The sequence below is a fragment of the Spea bombifrons genome, chromosome 8, assembly GCF_027358695.1.
Source record: "Spea bombifrons isolate aSpeBom1 chromosome 8, aSpeBom1.2.pri, whole genome shotgun sequence".
NCBI classification, from domain to species: domain Eukaryota; kingdom Metazoa; phylum Chordata; class Amphibia; order Anura; family Pelobatidae; genus Spea; species Spea bombifrons.
In genome coordinates, this window is record NC_071094.1 from 1378529 (window position 1) to 1390328 (window position 11800).

Genomic DNA, 11800 nt, shown 5'->3' on the forward strand with positions numbered 1-11800 from the left:
TGTCACGTCTTTATTTCCATCGGCGGGATGTTGGGAAGATTGGTTTGACGTTAAACCCAAACTAGAGGACGGGAGATGTATCTTTGTCTCTTCGCTCGCTGCTGACACAGATTTTGGAATGCCGTGATTAGCAGGGAAGAATATGAACTATTTGTTATAAAATATATATCTGGATTTTGAAACATTGTTTATAACAGGCTATAGATGAATGTTTTTGGGAATATATTTCGGGCAGTGTTTTGGTTCAGGTGGCTGCTGTAGGTCCGTTTCCATTTGGCATTTGAAATCGGTAATCGAGAGACACACAGAAACATCTAAGGGGCGGAATAAACCTGTGCATCTCCAGTGATTGAAGCTGTGTTTGTGGCACAGGGACGCTCCTGGAAGGTACAGGGCTTCCCGTCAGTTTTGCAATCCTACATCCCGAAGCCTAGACCTGAGAGGCAGAGTCTCAGCGAGCCATGGGTTTTCCTTGAGACATAACAGGCAAATGTGTAGGTCGGTGTCGTTATTGTCACGTCTGTAAAAGATTGCATTAATGCCATGTCTGTTTTTCCACACGAAGGTTTGGGCAGTAATACTAACTGCAGCGCGAAAAAACAAGCTTTAACTTAACATTTTTTCACTCAGATTCGTTATGCCGTACTTTGCTTCCAATAAACCCATTTGTCCTGTTCTGTTTGCAGAAATTGGCACGTTGAGATGATCTGAAGGGAAGAAACGTAGTCCCGCTTCTTTAAGATGACACGAACCGACCTGCCTGACATACTAACAGCTTATCAAGACATTAAGGTGTCCCTGAGCACGGATTCTCAAAGCCACCCAACCACCGCACGATGTGACAGCTTCATGTCCAAACGCACGGAACTTCACCAGCAACCATTCAACAAAAGGCACTGCCGCAGCTTTGACTTCCTTGAGTCGTTAGAGGAGCCCTTGGCCAACGCTGCAAACATGGAAGCATCTCAAAGGGGATCACAGAGACGCGCTGGAACCCCCGAGCCATCTAGTCAGCCTGTGAGCAGGAGGTCCACTCTCAGATCTGAAGGCAGATACATGTCTCAGGGGGTGGATACGTCAAAGGAAACGGTTAAAGAACCAAGAAGGAGACCAAGATCAAAGAGTGCTCCAAGGGTCAAAACTGCCTTCACGTCAGTCCCTATACAAATGTCTTCTTCTCAGTCACCTCCTCCAACTGCCAGAAGGGGTAGAGAGGTCGTTCGGGCTTCCCGGGAGCCTCAGAAATCTGTAGCTTCTCCCAAAAGGGAGGCCAGCTACGCCTCTACGAAAGCACTACTGAACGAGGTGCACCCCATAAAGTTGCAACCGCAGCGCAACAGCGCAAGCCGCATTTCTCCGCTTTGTGTTAGCAACAACTGTGTGGAAGAGCCAAAAGGCTTAAAACAAATGTCTAGCCCTCATGTGCGTTGCCGAGTGGACATCAAACCAGATGACGCAGTCCTGCAACATGCTGCTCATGGATCCAAGCCCTGCCAGACCTGGGGTGAAACACCTCACTGCACAAGACAACCTAGCACACCCAGAAGCCTAGCTGTGCCAACGGCCAGACTCATGTCTGTCTCCCGCACACCCACCCCCAGTGATTCCTACAGCATGGAACACAGGATCACACATTATCCAAGTACCCCTGGGGGAGAGATGTACGCCCCTGATTTCCGAGGGATCCCATACCAAAGTGTTGCTTCCCCAAGGGATTTTTCAATGTATGCCAGCAGGGACAGTGGGCCATATGGCAGCCCAGCCATTCCAACTTCATACTTCTACACGGAGGAGGATACAGGCTTTAGCCAAAGCATTCCTATAAAAAGCAGGGGATGTGTCACTTACCCTCATCAGTTTACTGATCATGGGGCTCCTACTCATGCATACTACACAGAGGAAACCCCAAGTGGCCTACCTAGGACCTATTACATTGAGGACCCTCGACCATACCCTATTCAAGAAGCCCCAGTACGGACATTCTATGGAGAAGACCCTCGTTTTTACCCTCCTCGCACTATCCCTGCCAAAACACATTACGGGGAAGATCCAAGATCTTATCCACTTCAGAGCACTTCCTCCAAGCTCTACTATACTGAGGACATTGCAAAGTACGCAGAAAGGGAAGCTATCTCAAGAACCTACCCATACCCCAAAAGCGCACCACCCCTGCAGTTCAGTGAATGGTATTTTCCTGATCAGAGTTCAATCCCTTACCCGACCATTCATATGCCGCCTTTCCCCCAGCAGACTACTGGAAGAGAGGCGATGCTTTCATCTTGGCATGCTTCATATAGCATGAACCAACAGAGACTAGCAACAGACGCCCGAAACTATTCCAGGTCTTGGGACAATATATTGAACCCCAGTGGAAGGAAAGAGGACCCACTATCACGTGGTCGCAGCTATGAGAATTTGCTGTGCCGCGAACGTCGTGCCTTATCTCCTGACGACCGACGCCAGCCTGTGGTGGTTAATCTTTCCTGTTCTCCGAAGAGGTACGCTGCCCTATCACTTTCTGAGAATTCTATAGTCGAGAAGGTCCAAACCGACGGTGTAGGCGGGAGATACACAATGGGTCGGTCATGGTTTGTTACACCAGAGATCACAATTACAGACAATGACTTGAGGGCAAACGGAGTGGGAAGAGGAGAGAGACGTTCAGCCAGCTGGGATGTTATAGATTCAGGAGTATCGCCAACAGCTTATCCACCTCATGTCCCTTATCCTACCAAAGAGAAGATGCCAAGCAGATCGTCCCGACACCGCAGCCTTGAGCAACTTGATGAGCTAATAGCAGACCTAGTAATAGATTATAAACCACCATCAAGCCGAAGACCCAGCGAGGCAGATGCTTTGGCTGAACAACTGAGGAAGTTGATTAAGGAGGACATGATAGGGATTCCACGGAAGTCCGAGCCCTACAGCCACGTGGCGCATCACCTTCAGAGCCGACCTCTTAAAGAACAGCCAACACCGACTTTTCCAGACTCCCAAAGAGGACAGAGGAGGGGAGCTTTCCCTGAGGTGCCAGTATCTAGTCCTCACAAGCCCCTAGAAGATTGCTCACCAGATCTAAGTGCTGATGAGGATGACCTTTTGACATGTTCTAATGCCAAGTGCAGGCGTACAGAGACAATGTTCAATGCCTGTCTATACTTTAAGACCTGCCACAGCTGCTACACATACTACTGCTCTCGAAACTGTCGCCGCGAGGACTGGGACATCCACAAAGCGAGCTGCATCTATGGCCGCATGGGCAGCGTGTGCCGTCATGTGCTCAAATTTTGCAGAGAAAACAATGAGGTTCACAAGGCCTTCTCTCGTATTGCCAAGGTGGGGTTTCTTTCACGGGGAAGGGGAGTACTCTTCTTGGGGTTTCCAAATCCAGGTTCTGCAGATAACTTTTTGCAGCTAGGTCTAGAGGGTTTACTGATGTCCCCCACATACCTGTCCCTGCGGGAACTAGAGTGTTACTCGGACAATCTAGGAGAACATGCCAAGGAGCTGCAAGGAGCTGGCAATCAGTACGACCCTGAGGAATGTTTCCTATTGAATGTAACTGTGGCAGTGGGGCAGGGTGGACCTGACCGTCTCTCATCCAGAGCCCATCATGTTCCCACTATCCGTAAGTACGCCAAAATAGCCTTAGCCTCTTCGAGTCCAGAGAGGAAAATCACAAAAAAAGAAAAGGATATGGAGACGCTTATCCTGACTCCTCCACCAGGCACAGCTGACTTGGATAAAGAGGGAGAAGAGGGCAGGAAGGCCAGGGAAGTCTGTTTCATCCACATCCAGAGGGAACTGAGGATGAGAGGAGTCTTCCTTCGCCATGAGTATCCCAAGATCTATCAGCAGCTGTGCGAGTTTGTAGAGAGCAACAAAAGGTTCACCCCTACCACCATTTACCCCATTGACCGAAGGACTGGGAAGCAGTTCATGTGCATGATTATGGCAGCTTCTGAGCCTAGGACCCTAGACTGGGTGGCCAGCCCCAACCTGCTGGATGACCTCATGTAACACCAGCATCTGCTGCGTCCAGAACCGAAACCCCCACGGCTGATTCTCTTGTTTTGTAGTTTTTCTTGTAGCAGGAGTAGTCCTGTTATGTAGATATCAAAAAAGTTCAGAGCCTCCTGAAGGAAGCAGAACTAGAACATTCAGGATGCGTGGGACGGATACTGTAATGATGGATTTGGATACTTTACAGTGTTTCTTTCAGGTTTGTTTTCCTAAGATGATTATGGGTAGATTGTAGTGCACGTGGAAAAAAAATAGATTTTAGGGATATGGAAATGACCACATACGACAAATTCAGTAGTCTGCAGCATTCTCATATGAGCGCCTAAAAAAATCATGAGTTGTGAATGGATTTTCCTGTAGGGCTTTTAAATCAGTTTCCATTCCAAGGCATGTCACGCTGGCCATTTTCACTCCGTATTTGGTGTTCAGCAAAAAAACTATGATTGGTTTTGGGTGCAGAATGGCAGGTTTCAGGTTTTCAATAATTCAAAAGTTTGATAATTTCAACTGAACCAGCGAGGAAATAATTTTTTATTGTAACGGTTAGTGAATACTCCACAGGGGCGCTTGGGCACTTGCAATATTCCATGGTGATATCATAATGTATCATTGACAATGTGCGCACACTCCACAGAGCTGCGCAACTATACAGAATTGGCCATTTGGTGTAAAACGAAACATCACACGAGTTCAAGGTCTGCCCAGAAGGACAGGGTACACCATAAGATCTGTTTCACTGATTTCCATTTGAAACTAAGGACAACTTCTATTCTACATGGTGGGCACACGTGGCACACGGTGCTTTGTGGGTGTTACAAGAATACTAGGAAAGCATGTGAGTTTAAGAAATGCAATAATTTATTACTAGATGGCATGACAGAGCTGCGGGATTCTCACATTCTAGATTCTGTGTATCCTTTACCGATAACAATAATTAGCGTGTGGTGGTAAACCCACAAGGAACGGTGGGGAACGCCATAAGTCCAGAGCTTTAGCATGTAATTATTTCTCTTCAGGGCAGGTTAATCTTCGTGTCGCCTCCACCGTTCCTACTTCGGAAACAGGACCAAACTTGTTTCTGTAGTTATCAATCGCACCTTCTGCTTTCTTGAACGGCAACCATCTCGGTTTTGAAGCACAAATGTCCACCCGCTGGATGTCATAAATTTAACTAGGAATCCTGAGGAAACACCCAGTGCTATGTTTATATACTGGCCCCTATATGATACCTGCCGGCCTTGTAATCAAAGGAAAAGCTGACCTCCAATGAATAGTCAAGCCTCTCTCTTTAAAGCTGATGGTCAGTGTTTAGGTCGCTGATGTTACGAGTCGCGGGTAATTGCACAAATTCATTGTCACAGCGATTGAGTAAAGTCTTTATATGAAGAGTGGAGACTTAGTGGCCTCTTTAAGAGTTGCTACAGAGTAAAGTCTTCCTATGAAGGCTTAACATTGAGTGACATTAAATATCTTGATGGAGTGAACTCTTCAAGGGCACAATCTGACCTAACAGTCATACGTTCAGTTGTAAATGACTGAGAAAGGGCGTGTGTTTCATAAATTAAATATAATTATGCAGTTGCTCATTAATTTTAAAAAAAATGCAAAAATAGTCTTTTAAAAAATAGTTAAGAAATATATCTTAAGAAATCCCACATTATAAAGTAACGAGGAAGGTATCTTAAATGACTAATGTGACTTCTCCCACTTAATAAGCTCTTAAAGGTTATTTACATGAAATGTAACCGCTATGGGCTTGTGGCTTGCATTAGCTTTCAGCTAGGCTTTTATTTTTTGTATTTATTTCATATATTGCTTGTAACGGAAACCCGTTTGTTCATCGCTGGACCTGATAACACAGCTGCGTATGCTCACATTTTAAACACATTATCTAAGTATATTTTAGTAACTGCACTATTTAGACACCGATGTTATTTATTGTCGAAGACAGTTTTAGAGTTTAGGCCTTATTGTAACAATTTCACTGGTGCAGAAAGTCGTTCCTGATGCCAGCGCTTTGCCTGAAACTGTATATTTGTTTGGAGATAGATGACCCACCTTCCTTAATAATCAAATAGAATTAAATGTATGTTTATAGCTATTAAGAATGACAAAGGTGATATTAAAGAAGTATAGAAATCAATATTTATTAAATTTTGTAATTGATATTGTTGTGTGTTGCTTTGTATATTATGTAGGTTTTGTTATCTATGTGGCTCGATCGTAGAAGACTTGTAAGTGTTTCAAGGGATGGTGAACAGTAAAATGAAAACTTTATTTTAAACAAATAGAAATGCTAAATGCCCGACAAGTTAGTTTTTTGTGGCAATGCAGGCTGGGGTAATCTGGGCCAACCTTAGGATTTCTGGCTTCATAGATAACCTATGTCTCTGGTACCCCTCCGGCATGCACTTTATCACTGATGTACGATGGATCCGGGTCAGTGCCCTAGGGAGCCACCTATGTTACGTATAAGATAGGGTTTTATCCATGGGGGTATTTATGTTATCACCCTGACCCCATCACAGGCAATAAACACTTAAAGGTTACTGAGCTAACCTGATTTAACATAATTTAATTTAAATCCCTAATTAGAGTATTATTTGCAATCTGTTTATAAGAGAATTCGACATCCATTGAAGCAGGTTGTAGGTTACCGCTACACCCAAGCCGTGTTTTTAAGTTTTATTTTTCCAAAATAATTGACAACTTACCTTGAGCATCGGATACTAAATATCAGAAATAAATTAAGAGTTCGCACTTTTACTACCAACATATCAGCATTTTGCCACGTAAGTGAAAACGATTCATCGCAAAGGGTTATGTAGCTTTGATATTGATATTAATTTATAAATCATTAATTTATAAATCAATATTAAATGATTAACAATAAACATTATGATATTGAGTTGCACCCGAAGCATGCAGCAGCCACTAAAACATGTAGTTATAGCCCTTAGAATTTCTTGTTTTTAGGAGGTAATCCCGTCATGTGTAAAAGGGATTTAAAAATGGCTGCCACTGGTGCTATCATCAAATTGACTTGTATGCAGGCTGTCATGATACATAATTACACATTAGCACATACATGATAATAAACTAAACAGTGCACCTTTCTGCGAGAAAGTCTTCCGTCGAAGGGTGAAGACCCAGGGATATTAGGGAGATCCGGATATAGAAGTGATCCTCGAAGAGAAGAAGATAATGTTATTGGATGCTGCAACCTCTTTTCCCTAAAAGCATTAAACAGAAGGAATTCTAATTATTCACGTTCCATTATTCTTATTGGATTATAACGAACGGGGTACATCTTTGGCGGAATTTACCTCCAAAACTAATAATCACTACTTAATAAGCAGCAGGTACCGATTAACTAAATAGGGGAGACATGAATGCGACAACGAGTTTGTTAAGGTTTCTGGCCCAAGGTGGGCAATTCTAGTGTTAAGTGGTGCAATCACCATGCCAACTGGTGTTTGGGCCGATTGCTGCAATTTGGATGGAGCTGGTGTCCTGTGTTAAGTTGCCCCCTGGTTACCCTAGGGGACTCACAAAACATCCCCAACCTGCTTCATTCCAGATACTAAAGCTCGGGCCTCTTGCAGGGCTAACCGACGGGGACAGCCATCTTGTTTAGCCTGGGACAGCCTCGCAGTGATGACTATTTTTTACTGGCTTAATGTCTTGGTCAATAGCCCAGTTCCGCGTAGCTGCCAAGACCTACCTTCTGCCTGCGCAGCGGGGGCTGTCCATTATTTGTACAAAAATAATATTGCCCACAGCATCGCTTCTAGAAGATAACTAATGGACCAAAATTAAATAATTTCAAGCTGATAGAGCGATCTTGGGGTTGTTGCCATGGTGATGCCACCATATAACCTCAGTGGGGTTGAAGTCACCATGGCATAATTACCTCAGAATTAGCTTTTATATTAAAAAAAAAGTGTTGTTGCATGTCTATATATATTTATACATCTACAATAATTAGATGAGTCTTAGTTTGAATTATATTCTGCTGTATGTATGATTCTAGTTTGAATTCACGCCGCTTAAAAATTATTGAGGTGACAGGATACCTCATACTGTAATAAAGGCGCCATGTTTACACCTCCATTGCACTGATGTCACTGGAACGCGCGTTCCAACCTTCTCTTTGAGGCGCGCCTGTTTTCTGTGTTCTGATTGGCTAGCTGTCAGCGAACTGCTATTTTATTGGTCAGTGGAGATTACGCCAAGGCCGGTCCTGTGCATGAGACAAAGATGGCGGCTGAAGGTCTAGCGAGGATCCCTGAGGTGGACATTGACCCGGATGGCGTGTTTAAATACGTGCTGATTCGGGTGAATGTGAAGGAAGGCTCGGATGATTACAAGGATATTGTCCGGGGATACGGCTGGGCTGAGTACCACGGTGAGCTGCCTCCTAGTGTAATGCGGCAGCTGTGGACTACATTTCCCAGAATGCTCCTCATTGTTATTACTGACAGGGCGTACTGGGATATGTAGTCCATGTCACCTGCTTTAGCTGAGGCTGGTAATTTCCTTAGTGTCTTGTGGAAGCTCAGGACTCTTACCTTATGGGACAGAATGTGATATAACAATAAGTCTGTATTGTACCCACCTGTCTGCCTTCCACTGACTATATACTTATGATGGTGGAGGCTATGTATAAAAAGTGATATCACCATAGCAACCAGCACTGCTGATTGGACCATCCTATTGGTTGCTATGGTGATAAGGCCACTTTTCAAGTCTGATATGTAACCTCCATAGTATAATTATCCCCTGACTAGTCTCCAGCCATTGAATGATGGAAATGGCATTAAATATTTTCCTTTAATCCGCTTTTGGAGTAATTGGTGTCAGTGTGAATTTTGGGTCTGTAGCGGGTTCCAACATCCCCAACATTTACTTCTTTGATTGGACAGATCCAGAGTAGACATTTTAATCATTTCTGTGCTGTGCACGGGCGCGTTACCATTTTTTATTTGTGACCCGAATGGGTTACCCCAAAAGTGCATGATCTGAGTTTTTACCCCACCGGCACTGTGCTTTGGGGCGTATCGATGACTCCCAGCTTCCCTTTATTGTAGCCGATATCTACGACAAGGTGGCAGCCGAACTGGAGAAGGGGGACTTGCTGGACTGCGAGTGTCTGGGAGGAGGCAGGATCAGCCATTCCAGCAAAGACAAGAAAATCCATATCTACGGATACTCTCTGGTAATGGTCCAGCAGTAACCCGGGGCAATTATATCACCGACTGTAACTCTTACAGCTCATCGTCTTATTGGAAAAGACACAAAAATGTGTCTTGTCACCGTAGCAACCTATGGAACATATATCCCAATATGACCATCCAAATGGGTTGCTATGGTAATAAGACCCATTTTAAAACTTTGCAACAAAATTGCTCTTCAGAAATAACTGCCCATAAAGTAAATGATGTGTATAGGGCAAGATCTCATATTGAAGACTCCCAGTTGGATACACTTGATTATACTTGATTTATGTCTAAAGAAAATGACATGTTCATGAACGAGCTCTTGGGTGTAGAGGCATATTTTCACAATACAGAAATCCAATATTTCCTTTTTTAACGCCTTCCTTTTAATTTAATTTACACATGAGATCTGATCGTTAGTTGTATTTAACTTGGTGCTGGAAGTTCCTTAAGGACTCGATTTATTCCTGCAGGGTTTTGGCCGAGCCAGGCATGCCGTTTCCATGGAAAAGATCAAAGCCAAGTATCCAGACTATAAAGTGACTTGGGCCGATGAGGGGTATTAGGTTAACCTGTAACAAGACCCTCATCCACACAGCGGCATTTTACTCCATCGCTCTAAAGACTGTAAATTACCGTCTCGTTCATTATGGCAGCTTGGGACCCCCGCGCGCTTCTGCTGCGTGAACCACCTCCTAATATTTGGAAGGTATCCTGAAATCGAGCGTTTGATCCTTACTTATTACAAGTCTACAAATCTAACGCATGTTTCCCTTTATTCTCTGTATGATGTTTATTTTTTTGTACTTTCATTTTTGTTTATTAGTTTGGCCGCCATCAAGTTTTACTTGTATTACTTTATAAAAGGGGCCATGAATTAACCTCCCCAGATGATTCTGAACTCCAGCTCCCATTATTATCTCTAGACTCTGGTCAATCAGGAGCTTGCAGAGAGTCATGAGAGTCGTAGTATGATTACAACTGGAGGACTTCCCATTGGCTACTAAAAAAAACATTAAAATCCATGTTTATAGCTTTCCTGAAGGTGGGCTTGTAACCGGGAATAGACGGCTTTTTCCCAGAATAAAACCAGTTGCCTTGTCTATCTTTATTTTTATTGATTTCATTAATTAGCATTATATGCAAAATGTGCCATTTGTGTTCCGTGGTATCCAACCTGCCGTTCTATAGGTGAGCAGAACACCTTCTTCTTCACGTGTACTGAATGTCGTCGCTCTGCGCCAGCTTTCCGGCTTCATCCGTCTGTACAATTCCGATTGTGACATTGGCAGGAAGACTCCAGCATCGCACCGGGCTTAGATTCCACAATGGTTGGCATGGATCTGTCTTTCTGCTTAAACCCTTCAACATGGAAACCGCCCAACGATGAAGGAATGAGCTATAAAAATAATTTATACGTTATCTCCGTGCCAGATCTTGTACGATGGATGGATTCCCAGTAAGACCTGCAGAGAGACTCTGATGGCTTGTTGGCAATTTCACAAATCTGCCCAGATTACCCACAATTTATCACGTTGCAATCTGTGCTGCCCTGTTATCTGGGGACCTCCTGCTCGTTTCGGTCGGATGTGTAAATAAAGCAAACTTTTATAATGACTTTAGGTTAAGAGAGTTATATTTTATTGTTCCAGAAAAAATAACATTGTTACCAGAAACCTTCTTAAGCGACTTGTTAAGATCATGCTTTGAGCTTTTTGACTCGTTGCTTGTGAATTCAGATTTTTTTTTACTTAGCAACTTTAAATGACCGGTAACCATGCTGCGTAGTTTTTAGTTTGCGAATATATATGTATATATATATTGCCATGTTTGTGGCTGCTGTTACTACGGTCTATATATCTCTCTAGCAATAGATACTGTCATGTTTGCAGGATAAAAGGCTTTATTTCACTTTTTTGTAGCTAATAACATGGAAGGAATCTCTGCCATAAAGCACTTAACACAGGTCACCGGTCTGATCGTGGCTGCATGATCGTGGTTCAAGTATGTGGTTGCCCCCAACTCCAAGGCAGGAGAATCTGTGATGACCCCAAAATTCAGCCTCCTAGTCTAACCAGCCAGGCTGTCGGAAGGATGCAAGGGGTAGGCATTGTGCCACCAGCTCGATTATTGATCCCAGCAATGGTTTTGGAAGCTGCTTTCCTATTCCCAGAGCACACCACTGCTTATATTATTAGATCGGTCAGAGGTTCTTTCATTAAAGCAGGTCTACGTGTCCCTGGGGTCAGAGAAATGCTGCCCAGCAATAAAGTCCCGCAGCAGCGCATGCTACAGCCAGGTGTAGAGGGCAGCCGTACCATAGGTGATGGTGATCTATATTTCGAAGAGGTGTCTTGAGCCTAATGTCACCGTTATCTCCCTCAGTGTCCCTTTAAGAAGAGGGCGCTGGAAATTCCAGGTAACGACCGTTTATGATTTAATTGCTGGGAATTAAGTGCAGGAATGTGCCAACGGTTCCAAGGTCATGTTTAAAAGGCAGATTTCGCAACAATTTATTAATCTTCACATGCCCCAATTCTTATCGTCCCCAGAGCATG

General features: G+C 43.9%; 2 protein-coding genes across 2 annotated transcripts; both read left to right on the forward strand.

Annotated features, from left to right (window-relative positions):
• Positions 1–741: 741 nt before the first annotated feature.
• On the forward strand, positions 742–4737 carry AJM1 (apical junction component 1 homolog). Its single transcript, XM_053473205.1, has one exon. It carries the CDS (start codon positions 742–744, stop codon positions 4018–4020), a length of 3279 nt encoding a protein of 1092 aa, XP_053329180.1. The 3' UTR covers positions 4021–4737.
• Positions 4738–8258: 3521 nt separating this feature from the next.
• Positions 8259–10345, forward strand: PHPT1 (phosphohistidine phosphatase 1). Its single transcript, XM_053472744.1, has 3 exons — positions 8259–8431; positions 9114–9241; positions 9716–10345. Exons 1-3 carry the CDS (start codon positions 8284–8286, stop codon positions 9806–9808), a joined length of 369 nt encoding a protein of 122 aa, XP_053328719.1. The 5' UTR covers positions 8259–8283; the 3' UTR covers positions 9809–10345.
• Positions 10346–11800: the final 1455 nt, after the last annotated feature.

Coding starts and splice junctions, on each gene's coding strand:
- AJM1 (XM_053473205.1), top strand. CDS start 742: ATGACACGAACCGACCTGCCTGACATACTAACAGCTTATCAAGACATT.
- PHPT1 (XM_053472744.1), top strand. CDS start 8,284: ATGGCGGCTGAAGGTCTAGCGAGGATCCCTGAGGTGGACATTGACCCG. Junction 8,432..9,113: donor CGGCTGGGCTGAGTACCACG/GTGAGCTGCCTC, acceptor CCTTTATTGTAG/CCGATATCTACGACAAGGTG. Junction 9,242..9,715: donor ATATCTACGGATACTCTCTG/GTAATGGTCCAG, acceptor TTATTCCTGCAG/GGTTTTGGCCGAGCCAGGCA.